We start from the raw sequence: 17,486 nt of genomic DNA on the forward strand, positions 1-17,486 counted from the left end.
TGAAAAAAATTTAATGAACTTGAAATAATAGAAAACATGCACAAATACCATAAATTATATTAAAAAAATGTTTAATAGAGGACATAATTGCTCTGATAATAAAGAAATACCAAGTATGTTGCAGGGATGTTTGTTTTTACATCTTGTAAGAGACGTTGCAGTGAGTTAAACCGGGTCAGACCTTCAATTTTCTGGTTTTTAATTGACCATTTCATCAGCAGGGAGCTGGGACTCAGCAGGACACAGGGATTAGTGTCAGGAGAACATCTTGGACTGTAAAAACCTGCTTAGCTGGATATTTGAGACGTCATCTCTGCATCCACCCAACCAAGAAATGACCTCTCATGCACAGGTGCGAGTGTCACCGCAGAGCTGCTCAAACTGAGTGCATCAAGCTGACTCCAAGGGAAAATATGTGGACACATCACACACCAGAGGACTGATGGTTTTTAACATTATAATAATAGGTGTTCTGCGTTACTACACACAAACGGGGTCATGAAGAGGTCACAACATGGCAAAGTTCATAAGATGCACAGAAAAAACTACATTCTTCATCTTTGATGTGTTTTAATAATTAAAAGTATCTCATATGACAATGGTTCTCATCACAGTAAAGGATTTGTACACAACTGCTCATTTGGGATCAAACATCATTGAATTGCTCTACTAAATGTAAAAGATGTTCAACCTTTCTGAGATGTGTATAAAGTAATCACCTCCACACATGACAATCTGAAGTTGCAGTGGAGTTTTTATTTTTATTTTTTCCTGATAGCTTTGAGTAATGCATTTTACTTGTATGGAGATGCAGTCGTCTTTCTCTTATCCGTCTTTCAAACAGTCGCTGCTTTTTAGCTGCAGATTTTTGCCTGTAGCACATTCTTAATGAGTAGGCAAGACTTCTGCAGATCAAGTAGAGTATACACAGATAGTTGGACAGAGTGAGATGTTAGGAAGTGCGAGGATCCAGAGGAATGCATCCGGCAGGAAGTCCAATCTTAATAAGCCAGAAGAAGGAGGAAGACGGAGATGAGCAGACAGTAAAGATAAAGAAAGAGTTATGGATGAGAGCATAAAAGGTTGAATGATAATCAAGCAAAGAGAAACTTATTGACCATTTCCTCTGAAGCATCCCTCATCAAACTTAAAAAGCTTAATGATGAAACATTGTGAAAAAATTTTGTTTGTTTTTTTACATTTTTGGGACTGCTTGGAGCCATAGCAACTGTGACCTGGTTTATGTTTGTTTTCCAGTAGTCACTTAATTTTTGAAGAGTTAATGTGCAAAATGAGATTGAGGTCCCACATCTACTTCTAAACTTACAATTTTACAGGGAAAATAATCTAAACCACAGTAATAATCACAGCCTTTTACATTCATATTTTCTTAAATAACTTGTGTTTTATGTGATTCTGTATTATTTTGGTTGTCCAGTAAGATGTCACAGTCAGACTCCATTAAAAGATCTTGTGATCTTATCTTATGTCTTCAGCTTTAGTGGAGGTTAAGGAGATTGAACATATGAGGAAATTAAATGACAGCCCAAATAAAATACTATTTTAATGCTAATCCTTAAATTCTAATCCCTGAACTGATGTGTTTGCAGTCAAAACATATGTGTGAGATCAGCCCTTCACCTCATCCACACAAAGGCCAGCCTTGTAGACCATGACAGCCTCACAGACCCACATACACATAGCTCCTATTGTGGAATCAGAATCATAGATTAACCTAAAAACCAAGACAAGGAGCAGATGTGACAACAGATAAAAAAGGATAGAGTTGTGGAAATCAAGTCAAAACGGTCCCAATCTGTACTATTCCATCAGAAAGTGAACACCAAGGCTTACTGTCAGCCATGTTGGTTTCTGATGAACATTTTTTAGGTGTTAAAGGCTTTGAGATTCTTCTTATTCCTAAATAACTCAGGAATGTCTCTGATGAAGGTCCATATTTTAAGCTTACTTCCAGAAAATTCCTTGAGTATTTTTCTTAGAATAGATATAGAAGCATATGTCAATTGAATAAACTATTTTCTCTGCAATTTTGTGCTAAGTTGTACAGCTATTAAGAAGGAAACTTTGAATTATGCAAGTACAAAAATAAATAAATAAGAAAATAAGAAACAGTTACAATAGAGACACAATTGAGCATCAATTAATAATAATTATAATAATAATAATAAAATCACTAAATAAATGTGATTTTATACAAAATTACCATTGAGTGAACTAGGTAGAGAAAAACAAACAAAAAACCCCCAACTATTAGATGGAATTATCTTAATCAACCATGTCAGAAACTCCATGCTCTTACACTATGGCCAGATTTGCGTTTCTTTCTTAACATCTGGAGATACAGAACAGCAAAAAGTGATGAGCTTTCATACAAACCTTCACCAGGACAGATGCTTTCCTAAAGTCTCTACCATTAGTCGGATATCTCAGGACTTGTTCTACCGCCAGCCTGGAGAGCTGTTCATTAAAATGATAAATTTAAATGAGGAGTTTGGAACACTCTCACTTCTGCAGCCAGTGGAGGGAATAAAAATAAACAGGTTTCCTGTCTGGGCGCAGGTCTGGAACTGCAGGCCTGGGACTTTGTTTGATTTCCCACAGTTAAAGTTGCCCCTCTGCCCTATATACAGTCAGTCTCGCGCAGCGAAACCAGCTTAAGAAGAAGTGCAGGCGGCTCTGGCTCACATCCAGAGTGTTTGCCTCCTTGAGTAAGTGTTATTTTAGCAGTGGCATTAAAAAAAAAAAAAAAAGGTGAAGTGAGCCAGCCAGCAAACTTGGCTGGAACAGCAGGACATTAAAATGATGTATATGAATTAAGATGGAACTCTTCTCTCTGCATTAGTGACTGATTTTATGACCCAAACCTGTTTTTCACACATTGATGACAAAGCCATGGTGAGAAGGGCTATGAGATGAGCTTGAAATTCACATAAAAACTAGATCTTGCATTAAAAAAACAAAATTCCAGCTGCTACTTCTAAACTCAACAATGAATCTTTTAGCTCAGATACTGTTTTCTGAAGATGTTTTTTTTTTTTGGGTGGAGAAAATAGTCACTAGATCTATTTATGTCTCAAATTCCCAACTGTTAAGGTGACCTGAAGATACTCTCAAAGCCTGCCTGACCAGGAATTCAGTTCTGCTTGTTCAACACAGTTGTCCTACAAGGACAACGGGGAGCGGGGGCCGTATGTGGACCACAAAACGACAAATCTGCAAGCGGTTTAAATTCCTTTCAATTCCTTCTGGCTGCCTCGCAGGTGTCAAGTTTCAACTCTGGAACCAGCTAAGGAGAAGCAGAGAGTGAGGGGAAAGACACGGTGTGACTCTGAAGGCTGAAATCATCAAAACCAAGCAATATAAAATGGGCCGGGCCTTCGTTATTTGCGGTGAGCCAATTAATGTCTGTGATTGGGCAGTTTGGTTTTTATGGGTTTAATGGGAAAAGCAGGCGGCAAAAGCTAATGAGAGGAGGAGTAACACAGGACAAAAAAATGTTTAAGTCGCTGGATTGGTTTGAAGGCAGAAGACTGGCTTAATGACTGCAGAGATCACATCCTGGTTGGCTTATTTTGAAAGTAAAATTGTATTGTTTACAACCATCATGGAGCTCTCGGCAGAGTTCAAACCTCGCCCAGACCACTGAAGTGAAACCAAAGCTGTAACCGCCCGATTGGTCCACGTTTGCAGATTATTTGTCTTCAATGTCTATTTCTCAAGAGTGAAGACCATAAATGCAACACAGCTCTGCCAACTTTGGCGTGCATAAACTTGGTTGCCACCGCAAACATACGAACTTCCACATTGCAACATATTGGGAGATTATAGACGGTGATCCTAAATGTGACGCCATACCTCGTTTCTATCATGCAGTCAAAAGACTTGTATTAAAAGCTATGACATTGTTAACTAGGGCACACGATACGTACATTTTAGAGTGGCACTTATGTTAACTAGAAACAAAGGCAGCAGTAGTCTACTGTGTAGTCACGCCTGACAACATATGAACATATGGAAATTGCACTGTTAATGCTCATAAAAGCAGATTGGTGCTTTGCTCTGCAGCCAATGCATGGTGCATCTATTTATGATAGTAATCGTAAATTAGTAATCGTAAAGTTTCTTTGTAAGAATATGCGAAAAGAGCATGTTTTTACACTTTATGGACTGCGTGTTCAGAAATAACACAAATCCTGACAAATATATGTGTTCCACCTCAGTCGCTTATTCTTCTTTCTGGTGTGCTTCTCCGACCGAGCTGCTGTTAAATAAATTTACACAAGGAACACTGCAAACCCGCACCTTGAGGCAGAGCCGCTGCTGATTGGTGGACAGGTGAATCCGACCACGATATCAAATAAAAACAAACCCTGTAACCGTCTCATGGGCTGAACTGACTGACTCCACTGTGTCAACACATGCAAGCACATGCACCACCTTCAAACACGCTGCAGATCCTGCTGCCTCAGAGGGCAAACAGATCTTCTGCCGACTGCTGATTGGACGTCATAAAACTGAATAATGGCCAATCACAGACAGACTGATCAGGATTATGTTCCTGTACAGCCTGCAGGGTGTCTGTTGGTAAAGCCTGAATAAAAAAACCTGTCCCATCCTGACTTTACTATGTGCAGAACACGTTTTCTCACATTTTTCCGACCCCTAAATAGTTCACATGCGGAAAAGTTTTTAGGGATTTTAGTTTTGATTCAAGAAGGAGAACTGTCCTATTGAGGGGACGTTGTTTTGTAACCACATGTGATCAGATCAGTTTCAAGCTCTTTTCAGAAGAAGTGATAAAAAAAACAAAAAAAAACAAACCTATCAAACCAGACAGAAAGCTTCTTAATGTGGAAAAGATTAAAAAAGCTATTCATCCCTGCACAGGTCTATTCCAGTCTTGTCTGAAGCAGCATTTCACGTCTCTTCTTTCTTACCAACATTAATCGACTCATCATTGTTGGAGCTGAAGACCGATTCACGTTTCAAGAAAATGACCATGTAATGAAAATCAGGTCTGGATTTTGTTGTTATCCTCTATTTATAGAATCTGGACTGATCCCGGTCCAGACTGTTATGGCTGCAGCTTTGTAATTAGAGACGAGAAACCCCCTGCTAAGGATGTGTCATCATCAACACATCCACTGTGGCTGGAACAATTTAGTCCTTTGTGTATTCTCAGCATTGCTCTCAGTTTAGGGAGATAATTTGTTGTAGATAAGTAGAGGTGGTTGATTGGTTAAAATGCAATAATAGGAATAAAATGAGACAGCTGTAATAACTAACGACATGCTAAAAGCAAAGAGTTAACACGTCGGCTCCCTAGACACTTTGAACCACAGCGGGTTCAGTTTGCAACAGGCATTAAGTGCTGAAAATAACACATTCTTTAAGGCCACTGCATTTGGCTCTTCTCTGGGTCAGTGTGTCATTTAAATATTCCCTTTGAACCTCCCTTCACCTGATTTACTAATAATTAATTCAAAAGATAAAGCAGAGATATTGTAAGGGGGCATGTAAACACCATTAAAACATCAAGAGGATGAAAAAAATACAAACTACCAATTGCTTTAAAAAGCCCAAAAACTGCACAGATTTGTTCGATTGTAGATCACTGTGGCAATAATCACCAATTTCTAGATAAAATGACCATTTCTGTGTAAAAGGACTATGGGAGTGTCATGCTGGAGTTTAATGGGGCGCCACCAATCAAAATAGCTATAAGACACACATTAATATAAAACTCCATGATTACAAGACTGTACTTGCTTTTCGTGGCATACACATGATGCTTTTGAGTATTTTGCATCATGAAAACTTTTTATTAAAGCCTTAAGAAACTTTTCGTCAGAAAGCTTAAGGTTGGGTGCCCTTCATTAACACTTATTCCTTGGACTCCATCCTTTTATCCAGCAACTCTGGGTCCTTCATCTAAGCCGCCTTCAATCCAAATACGAAGCCCACCAATTTCCGTTCCAGTTTCACATTCCTCTCCGCTCAAACTGTTGGCCTCCATCTGGGGCCACTGAAGCTGGTTTACGTTCCTGTCAAATGCCCTTTTCCTTAAAGACTGGGTTCTTTGTTTCAGCCGCGATTAGCTGGCAGATATAAAAGCAGGCAGGCTGATATTTGAGACTATTGTGCACGCCTGCCTGCTCCTGGCGCTGAGAGTTATTCCCCTTTCTTCAGCAAGAGCTGAGCTGCCAGATGTACTGTACAGTCGTCATGAGACCAGCACGACTCTGCTGCAGGAGGAAATGCTCCTGAAGCTAAGAGTGTTTGTTTTAGTCAGCCTGAATGCTCAGGCAGGCATCTCAGAGCTCAGCGAGTCTCCTGACCTTTACCTCTCATGCAGCTTAAAAAAAAAAAAAAAAAACACTGGATGGTGAACGTGCATAAGCACCAAAGAGATATCTGGCAATCGTTCAGTGTGGAGGCTCTTTTATCCAACTCTTCACCACTCAAATTGCTACTGAGAGAGAAACTGGTTTTAAATTGCTTTCAACATGCAGTTTTTCTCTTTTTGTTCACTGAGCCAATCTGTCAGTGAAACATCAGCACCAGTGATGACAGGTACTTTTCCTAAAGACGAGTGGCTTCAAAGAGAAGAACAAAACATTTGTGAATGACTCAAGTGTTGCCGTTACCTGGCCGACGTCATCACAGAGGTGTGGGTACTTCTGTCGTAACTCCACCACACTTCACTTATTGGCCATGAATCACAGCTTGTGGAAGATTTACACAGTCAGAGTGTTTCAGACCGTCAATCTCACATGCTGCACTTTATCATCATGCTCTTGAAGTATGTGCTGATTCAACCATCGAAACACACACACCTATCAGCGCCAACACATTCACACTTGAAGTTCCTTCTAGGACCATGACACTTGTTATAACTTGAGATTTTGTTGGATAAATCTCTATCTAAGGGTTTAGAGATGAAACTTTTAATATAGTTTTACTTTAAAAATGTCTTTGATGTATCATAAAATCATCAATATAAATCTCAAACCCACTTCTTTTGGGTAATGCAAAGTAGTTTGGCCTAAAAAAAAAAACCGTTTCTTATAGTAAGTGGTTAATGCTTTGAGCTCTCTTCATGTAACTTTTGTCATCTTTACAATAGTTCAAAAACCTACAAAGATGCGTTGACGTTATTAGGATAAAACCTAAAAATGTGCATGGGAACCAAACGCATTAATGATCAAAAACATAACAAGAGAATTATTATTAATTCCACACCTTGTTACGATAACTTCTCACAACTTTCACTAATTGAAACCACTGCAGGGGGGAGTCAAACACCAGCCTCATAAATTAACTGAAAGTGATTGCAAAGAGAAGATCACAGAGGTACCCCCCCAAAACTGTCCTTTATCACACATCCTTTCAACAATGGACTGTCCGCCTGTTGGTCATTGAAAAACAACTCTTGAGACTCAGGTTCAAACTTCTATTAATAGCTTTACAGGGCACTTTTTCATGGAGGAAACCAGAAAAGAGGTGCGGAAATACCAAAGATCCACTGGGACTCCGTTCAGCAGACCCCCGTCTGACCAGAAAAGACCTTGTACATGTTTCATTGATAGGCCATGAGATTACAACAGGAACATGCAATGAGGCCAGGCAATAAAACCAGGGCGCATTTAAAGAGCATCATGTCATGAATGGGAACTCATTAGTGAGTTTACGTTGGACCTGTGGTGCAAATGTAATTTCCATATTATCTTACAATAACAGTTTAATGCACATTCATCATATACATCTAAATGAAGACTAATGCAGATTTAAGATTGTTTCAGGCGAGGAAAGAGAAATCAACACATAATGCAAACAGACAGATTGAAGCTCCAGAAAAGATGAATGCAGTCGTTTCGGCTATTTACCTCTGTGAAGAAATTATCCATCACCCTCGTTATTTCAATCCCCGAGGATTTACTGTATGGAAACCGCGCGTCCAGTCAATCCAACTCATGTGTTGTTAGTGGGATTCCCAGCAAAATAACAATAAAACAAACTAACAAAAAAAATATAAGAAACAGAAGACGACAATGAGCCGCATCAGATCGGAGAGCTTCGGTGCATCATCTCTCAGTCAGTGTGGCGCTACAGTAGTCAGATTACTCTTTTGTTGCATGGGTTACTCCAGCAGGAGACACGCCAGAGTTCTTCAAAAGAAAAAAAAAGAAAAAACAAAAACAACTTGATGGGGCTTCTCCTCTCCTCCAGGAGCCCGGGCCCCTGAGCGCACTCCGGCTGTCAGTCCGGTTCAGTCTGCTCCGGTAGTTTGCTGAACAGGGAAGAAAGTTGAAGAGGAGCGAAACAAGAGGACGCCGGGCAAACTTTGGAGACGCTCACTTGCTCAGTCAGTCACTCACACCGGCGGACCCGAGGCTCCTCCTCCTCCTCCTCACCCCCTCTTCCTCCTCCTCCTCCTCCTCCTGCAGCCCTCCTGTCTCTCTGACGCCGCCTGCTGTCAGCGCAGAGGTGTGCGCACAGCGGGGGGTTGCGTCGGAACGACGCTCCAACTCCATCTCGGCGCAACACGGCCTTCGTAAATACTTCTTAACGCCGGCTGCCTCCAGAGTGTCATGACTCCCACTTCATATTCTCCTGGGACTTGGTAGTTTTATAGTTGAGAGTCAGCTATAATAACAATCCAACATCGCCTGTCAGTACGAATGTAAGTGTAATTGCCATTGTTAATGTTTATCATGTTATCCTTTCTCTGAGCATATGTGTGGTTTAATTACAAAAACAAACAACAGCACCCACCAATGGCCCAACTTGGTGACAACATTTTCTGCTGCTCGCATACTGACAAGTCAGACTGGACTGGTTCCCAAGCTCTTTTGGCCAAGTTCTCCTTTTAGGAAAACCAATATTGCCAAGACTCTGGTGACATCCATTCATCTTCCATGTCTCTCCATTTCAACTGCAAAACAATGGATCCAATCCCAGCAATTCCACACGCACACTGGAAGACCATGCAAACTCCACATAGAAAGGCCCAGCTGGTATTTGTACCCATTGCCTTATCATTGTGAGGTGAGACTACTGCGCCTACAAACATGCAGCCTATTTCCAGACATGCATGCACTAATTATAATAATTATGCTAATAATACATGTTTGATGAAGCTTGATATTTAAAAAAAAATCAAATAAAGTGGCAAAAAATCACACCAACTGTAAAAGCATGTAAAGTGCATCATGTCTTACAGTTTTTCCACTGCGATACTTGGATTTTTCAGCATTTTAAAAATCATTACTGTGTTTAAAAATAGCTTTAAAACACAAGTGGCACCCTGAAAGAGACCAAAATCATTCAACCTGCTCTGCAAAATGAAATGGGAATCACTTTGAAATAAAATGGCTCTGTAATCAGAGCCCATCTGCTCACGCAGCTTGAAAAAAATGGGGGCTTCAACAGGATGAGTATTTAATGAAGTTTACAGTAATAATCACATTGGTCATCACATCATCATTGATCTTTGATGTCAAAAATCAACTAAAATGAGCTCATCGCTGACAAGCTTAAAGAGCATTCAGTGTAAAGTGTCATGTAATGCATGTGATCAAAATAATAAGGAGTCTACGTCTGGCAAAAGGGCAGGTTAAGGGATGAAGTAATCCTGTGTTTTTATAAGCAACAGAATTTCACCAACGTTTGTATGAAAAAAATCATTGCAGGAGATGGGATTGTTTTTGATTAGACTTTTTTGTCGAGAAAATTTCAGATTGTTCATGGTTTGTTGAACTTTTTCCGCATGCATTTGTATTTTCTTCCCTTTTTGTTGGATTTTTGTTGGATTTTTTGTTGTTGTTTTGCCTGAATTAATATTAGTTAGACATCGCTGGATAGATGACAGAATAAGATTAGGGCTTAGTGATACAAAATTAAATCATTTACAATTTGAACCACAACAAATTCAACCAAAGCAGGAGCTGCTGAATGTACAAACTTCATTTGGGGCCTGTGAAAAATGTAAGAACTATGAGTCATATTCCAACATGTTGAACCTTAAAATCTATTCTTGTATCTTTTCAGCACTTGAGTTAAGATGCGACAAAATCTCATGTGAAACAGCTAAAAGTACAAAAAGGTAGAAAGTGGACTGCTTTGTGATTAGCTCTCTTCCTTCACAGTGAGAATATCCCTGCTTTGATTACAGGCTTGCGTTAATTGTGTGTGCATTTTCTATATTCTGCTGGAGCATGTTTGTTTTTTAAGTCCCATTTCCTCTCACAGTCCAGAGACATGCATGTTATGTGAACTGGTGTTGCTAAATTGACCACAGGTGTGTGTGTGTGTGTGTGTGTGTGTGTGTGTGTGTGTGTGTGTGTGTGTGTGTGTGTGTGTGTGTGTGTGTGTGTGTGTGTGTGTGTGTGTGTGTGTGTGTGTGTGTGTGGGTGGCTGTCTGTCTCTGTTCAGTGCGATTGGCTGGTGACCTGTCCCGGGTCAATCACACCTTTCACCCATTGTCAGCTGAGGTCAGCTTCAGCAATCGGTGCTTTTTAGTTGGACAAAGCTATATTGAAGATGGATGGATGTCTGTTTTCAAAAGCAAAATAAAAAAAAGATGTGTTTCTTAAATGTGTATTTAGGGAAAAGATTGTGACGGCTTGTCTCTCTGTCATTATTCTGCTGCATTCTTATTGTCATATGGGATCCTCCAGGTTATTCTGCAAAGGTCTCACTAATTCAAAAATTATCAAGGTCTGTTTATCTCACAAGAGTTTGTGCCATTAAGTTAATTATTTGGGTCTGGAAACATCTTGGCAAACAATCAAAGTTACACAAGCTCCAATGATTTCATTTCTGATTTTACTGTTGCGTCAACTTGCCTACAGACTACTTTCAAGTTGTTTATGTTCCGATTTTAAAATACACATGTATTGCATGGTGTACTGATCACTCAACATCGAAAAATGTACAAGAAAACTGATGAGGACAAATCAGTAAGCTAGTATGTTCCATATAAAGAGATCCCATATGCAATGATGTTACTGTTATGATGGTATTTATCATGTTGATATAAAATCAAAATGCATGGAAACACAATCTTGATTATTCTTATTCTTTGATATGTTGAATAAAGTTTTTGGTGTGACCAAAATAGATATTTCTGTCTATTAACAACATATGTTCATGACGTTTTTGAATTCATAGTGGCCCAAACCATTTGAGCGAAACGTACATGCAGCAAAAATATTTCAGTAATGAACAACAGACAAAACTGGAAAGCGTGTCCTTTTTGTTACTGGCTGGTGGGGAGCGTGTTGTGAGATTCTGTGACTCGGTGTGGAGCGGCAGCGTGTATAATCTGATAATGAGCTACGTGGTTAAGCATTAACATTCCAGCCATAGGTTAACAACACGGAGCCCTCGCATCTGCCGGCATGCATGTTTGTGTCTGGTTTTCCCCTCAACTTACTCAGCACACCAAAATGACCTTTGACCCCTGCTGGCTTGAGCCCGAGGGCTGCCTCATTCAAAACTCAGTCATTCAAAAAAAAAGTGCCCACTGCTGCTGACTTGCAGTGGGCGGGTGGAGTTCTTGTGTGTGTGTGCACGCTTGTTTGTGTGTGTGTGTGTGTGTGTGTGTTCTCCAGTTTGATCACTTAGTTCTCAAAAAACACAATAATTCAAGACAAACTGTGAATTTCAAGGGTTAGGGTGCTTTATATGGTGAACATAGCACAAGAACGACAAAAGAAGGTCTCATGAAACATGTGTGCGTTATTTTTTTTCCCGATAAGCCTGAACACTGTGCCCTCATGAGGTGTGGGAGGCTTTCAAGGTGCTTCTTGTTTTCACTGTGGAATCTTTATCTTCAAGGCTCCTCTGGGCTCCTTGTGAACTTCTGCAAAGTTGAAACCACAGAGTTGCATGTGGTGGTCAGTCCTGTGACTCTCAGCAGCTTTTTAAAGAGAGGAACATATTCAGAGCCAGCCACAAGGAGAAAAAAATGCAAAACAACATAAAGGCGTTCAAGAGGCAGGATATTAACGTTTAACATCATACTCTAAGAAAGCGTTAAAGTTGGCACAACAGACCTGCTGTAACCAGCTACTTTCCACATGCATGTTTAAGCAAGAGGTCTACTAAGGTAGCTCGATGTTTGGGAATATTTACAGCCGAGCTCCGGTGTACTGGGATGTGTTGGTTTGCACCAGCTGCCAGATGTGAGAGGTTTTGAGGGGGCTGACTCACTCTCAGCTAAGAGTTGATACCGATCCAGCCTTGGAATACATTAAATGAAAGAAATGTAATTCATCCTTGGCTAAATATGCACCATTTCAGGCCAATGGTGGACGTAGAACATTTCAAAACCTCAGACTTATTCCAACACAACCCACATTTTTTTCACACACAGAACTGAAAAGGAACATTTGTTTGGTTCTTTTTATTAAAAGTCTCTCTGAAAGCCATCTTCATTTATCAGACATGAAAACAAAGCTGCCAACAATGCACACAGATCACGTATGGGGTTGCAAAAAAAAAAAAAAGAAAAGAAAAGAAAAATTCAGACACTTTTTAAACTCTACAGCAGAGCTGTAAAACATTTTTAATTTAGAAGTCTCCAGCTTTTTTATTAATTTTTTTTTTTATTGCGAGTGTGTCCACCAGGATTTGGCTGCACTGTGATGCTTTTGTCAGAACAAAGATCAGAGTGCAGACTTCCTTAAAGGTAATCTGAGGGGAGATCCAAAGAAAATGGCCCAAACATTAACCAACCAGTTATTCTTTATGAAGTGATTTGACCCTCAAAGAGTGCGACTCAGTTAATTTGTGCAATACATCAAAATTAACCGAGAAAAAAAACAAAAAACATGTTTCACTTCAAAATGTTTTAATTAAATGTTAATTGTTGAAAATGCAACAATGCATTTTTCACAATATTTCTTTTTAGGGAATATGATGTTTTCTGGGAAATGAAGCACAATTGGCACACACAATGTCTGTATTGTAACCAGTCCAAAGAAAAGTCATGGCAAGTTTGATGTAGAACCCCGTTAAAAGCAAATGTTCAAGCTTCTTCTTCTGTTTCATTTTCAGTAGATTAGTCCACAGCAGGGACACGAGGCAACAGGCATGTTGGTTCTTTTTGTCCTATTTCTTTTTATACTTCATTTAACTTTCGTCAACATGTCCTCAGGGCTGTACTCTCCGGATTTACAAACTCCTCTGAGTCATTTGTCTCATAGTCTTTCACACACTCTCCACAGCTCACCTGTCTGGACAGAATCAGCTCAGCAACCCTTGACCTCTGACCTGCGGCGGCTGGCAGAGGTCAAGACACACTCCTTCCCAGCAGCAATCGTCTTTAAGCCCCCCGAGTCCCCAATCAGGGTCAAACGGCATTTGGTGAGAGAAGTGAGCTCTGCCCACCTCTTAAAGGTCACATTAACCTGAACGCTTCCCGGCTTCTGCTCGCGACCTCCTGTCTCAAAGATTTTGACGAGTTGCTGCGTAGGTGTTGATTCTGAGTGAGAGGTCGATCCTCCTCTTGAGTGACGAGGAGCGGCTGAGCTTCTTAACTGTTGCATAATCTCAACGTGTTTCAGCTTGTTGGCTGCAAATAAAACTTTCTTTGCTTCACGTGTTTTTGTTTTAGAAAATCCCATTTTTGAATATGACGAATAAGACCACGTGCGCAAGTTCTTTATCTCACACAGAACGGGAACACTTTCAGCATTTTAATGTGGTCGGAGCAACAGCATGACAATAAATGGGACCAATGCACCTTTTGTTACTTTCTCCGGGCATCTCTCGCACTCGGAACCGTTTGAATCCTTTCCAGCATATCTAAACTTTGAAATGCCTCCAAACAGGATGAGGAGGAGAAATATTTCCTGTGACTCCTTTCAAAGATGGCAGATATAAAAGACTGTGTGACTTTCTCTTCATGCCAGGACACTGGTCTGTGGTGCAGCCAAAACACACTTCTTTCAACCAGCATCACACTGAGCAGAAGAGAAACACGGCCGGAATATGATAGCAACCAAATACAAGACATGAAAAAGAGAAAGAAGATGCAGAGTCAGGTACGTATAATAAGTCTTTCAGGGCACTTGCGGAGTTCAGTTTAGCTCATTTAATTTTCAAGGCTGTGGTTTGTAGAAAACAAGTGTTTGCAAGTATTATACCACTTCATCCAACTTTGCGTTGGGAGGCACTGGAGCTGATCCCAGCTGAAGGCAGGTTCATTTTAGACAGGTGGCCACTCCATCACAGGGCAAACGCAGAGAGACACACTCACGTTCACATGTATTTTAGGTAAAACTCACATGTTGTTGGACTGTGAGAGGAAAGCAGAGTACCTGGAAAACACCCACATATTCACAGAGAGACAGCTACAAAAAAAAGCCCCAAAGGCCAGACTGGAAGTGGAATATTCCCACTTTGAGAGCGCTAACTATTATGCCACAGTGTGGCCCTGTAATATAAAACCCTGATACTTCATTTTGTTTGATGATAGACTTTGGCTTCTCTCCTGAAGAGGACAAACAGCCTCAGTGTTGGCACATTTTGCTCAGAGCTTTTTTTCTATCAGCCATCCTGCTATGGTCATTTTATTCTCAAATAGTTTCACCTCCGAATGATGACTGACTGAGAATATCTAAGCTGAAAATGTGCAGTTATATAGTGGTAAACTCTTTGGTAGTCTTTGGTCCCTCACGAGTGGAGACTGCTTCCTTTTGATCTGAAATAAAAGATATGTCTGATCTACTATAATCTACTCTCCAGCTCTACTCTTAACGACTCCCTTTAATAACCTCTAAACGTCACAGAGAACCTCTGAACTCCATTACTTTCTGAAGGACTTCTAATCTGAAGAAAAACATGGTGGGGGATGGTAAAAGACAGACAGCCTTTGATAATCGCTCGCAGTCAAGCTTGTCTGCAACTCCCTGTGATTATGAAAAGCTAAATACTAATCTCAACAATTACCGACAAATGATGACGCATCACGCTGTTTTAATCTGGGCAGGTCACGACAAGCACTTACATGACTATTAAACACTTGATTAAATTAAGAGAAATATACCACACACACTTGCAAAAGATAAATTCACTTTCTTCAAAACTTTCGACATTCAAACGTTGCAGATAATTCTTGGTTATCCAGAAAAGTGTGAAAATGCAACAAGTCTTTGACTGAAGTAAATCTGAAATTATGGGATTTCTTCAATGTAAGTCAAGCCAACATTAAAGAAATAGCAGCAGCAATAGCAAAAAAGATTGAAAAAAAGTGGGTTAACTCCATAAAATCTACTTCAGACAAAGAATGACTGAAAGCCATCATAACATGTACCACTGAAAAGAAACCCTGTCACCATTTACATCAGTTATAGAAATATTTGACACGATGAAACTGTTATACTTCCAAAAAGTGTAGAACAATCTCATCCCAGTGTTGCTGCACTAATAATAGCAACTTTGGTCCGCCCCACACTAAAGAAACACTGAGGACAATTGGAGAGTGCAATGATTGCTTAAATAATAACTAGCATCTTAAATGTGGTTTCTCATGGCTTGTTTTCACAACATCAAACATTTCAAAGCCTCTTTTGAACTTGACTCAGATGCTTAAACCTGCTTCGTCTTTTAAACCTCAGAATGTTTCCTCACTTCAATATATCCCTCTGTTCGCTGTGGCACTGACAGTCTCTTCATCGCAACATGATAATGAAATGGCCAGAACTGCTCCTAATTGGATGATTCAGCAGCAAATGAAAAGCGTGCGGAGGAAGAGAAACATTGTCTAATTGTTTATTGTTGCACATCTCATCGCATCCATCTTCATTTACAAACTTGGACTCAACACACAAGTTTACATTCCGCAATAAACAAAGAAAAGAATTGAGAGCAAGATTATTTGATAAACAATGCCAATAGTCTCTAAAGTTTCTTGGGACACAAACCATTGACTTCTGTCTTCTGTGTGTCTTTACTCAAGATACTCTGAACATTTCAAGTAATTTGATATATGTTAGACTGAGTTGCAATGAATTCTCTCCTTCAGTCAGAAATTACTTGGATCACATTGTTATGCACTGATTTACATTCCTATGAAGAACCCACATTCTAGGAAATCTGGGTTCAGTAGATATTTTTTTGCCAATAAAAGCGGAGGTGCTACTTCTTTAAATATAATCCTCCTTTCACATATGGGATGACGCTGGAGGCAGAGTGATGCTGGCTGATACAACCTTTTTGTTGGATTTGAGGATTGCAAGCTTGTGAAATAAGGCGTATTAGCATTTTAACAAATGATCTGTTGAACAAACAATTGGCTCAGTAGGAAGTAGAAGAACTACTAGGGTTCTGATAAGTGGACAATTTTGTTGAAACAAAGAAATAATCTAAAATAACATGAATTTCTTTAGTTGTTGTGCAAATTAAAACTTGAGGAAATGTCCATTTGTCAGTGCATTTTCAGTGTGAAGCACAAAAAGTCAACACGAGTTGCAGGATGTGATGTCACTGTCAGTAATGAGGTTTTTGGATGAACTCACCCTTGTAGATAAACATTTTAATGGCTTGTGCGCCATTGTTAGTGGTATGTGTTTAGTGCTGTGGGGATTAGCTCTTAATGTTTGACAACACAGTAAGCTGCAGCCCCCGAAGGGTCACTTTTAGTTTATGGGCAGTTCAAGGTGGTGGGATCACCTCAGAAGACAGAGGATTTATCAGCAGGTCTGTGTAGAGGTCAGGTACAGCCAGGCCAGCCAGGTCACAGCGTCTTCCAGAGTAAACTGACCTCTGTCTGATCCCCACATACTTCCGGCTGGAAGGAGAAGAGGGGGTCTCAGTTGGTCTGCACCGTGCGAATCAGCTGACATGGTGAGAACAGTCTGGTGTGTGGAAGAAATATTAGTCTTGAGTGGATCAGTCAAAATACACAGAAAGAGTCCTGAAGTCATGGCTCTACTGTTTGTGAATGCTGACATCTAGTGGTCATATTTAAGTATTGCATCAAAGGTAATATGGACAAGCCGAATAAAATACATTTTATATCATTCAGCAATAAAATGGGACCGACATGGTCCTAACATTGAATTTCAAGCAGGCACACATTAAACAATACAATTTAAACTGAAACAATTACTGCATTTACCAGACTTTTCCTTCCGCACTTGATACATATCAGTATTTTTTCTTTTTACATTTTCGCCTGGGACATAAACGATTTATAGTCATATTGCATTGCCTAGATTAAAAGTGAGGCTTTGCTCAAATACGAAAATAGCATTTACTAAAATAAGGAGGGTTTTTGCAAATATATTTGCTCTCATATAAAAAAAAAATCAGTAAATTATAGCCTACCTGATAAGATAAGGCGTTTGCACCAGTTTGCGTCAAAGAACGCCAGGCCGTGTGCCAACAAGTGGATCCATACAGTTCACCAACAGGTCCTCTTGACGGCAAAGTAACAGAATCAGGTGGCAAAGTGA

General features: G+C 40.0%; 1 protein-coding gene across 1 annotated transcript in view; it reads right to left on the bottom strand.

Moving 5' to 3' along the window:
* The window catches only part of myo10 (myosin X), a gene marked incomplete at its 5' end in the record, with an annotated part of 103,027 nt that extends 95,099 nt beyond the window's left edge, over window positions 1-7,928 (bottom strand). Inside the window, one exon of the mRNA XM_080503718.1 lies at window positions 7,908-7,928. Coding sequence (XP_080359844.1) covers window positions 7,908-7,928 — 21 coding nt within the window. The remainder of the gene's footprint in view (window positions 1-7,907) is intronic.
* Window positions 7,929-17,486: the final 9,558 nt, after the last annotated feature.

Source organism: Blennius ocellaris, assembly GCF_963422515.1.
Source record: "Blennius ocellaris genome assembly, chromosome: 10".
Classification (NCBI taxonomy): domain Eukaryota; kingdom Metazoa; phylum Chordata; class Actinopteri; order Blenniiformes; family Blenniidae; genus Blennius; species Blennius ocellaris.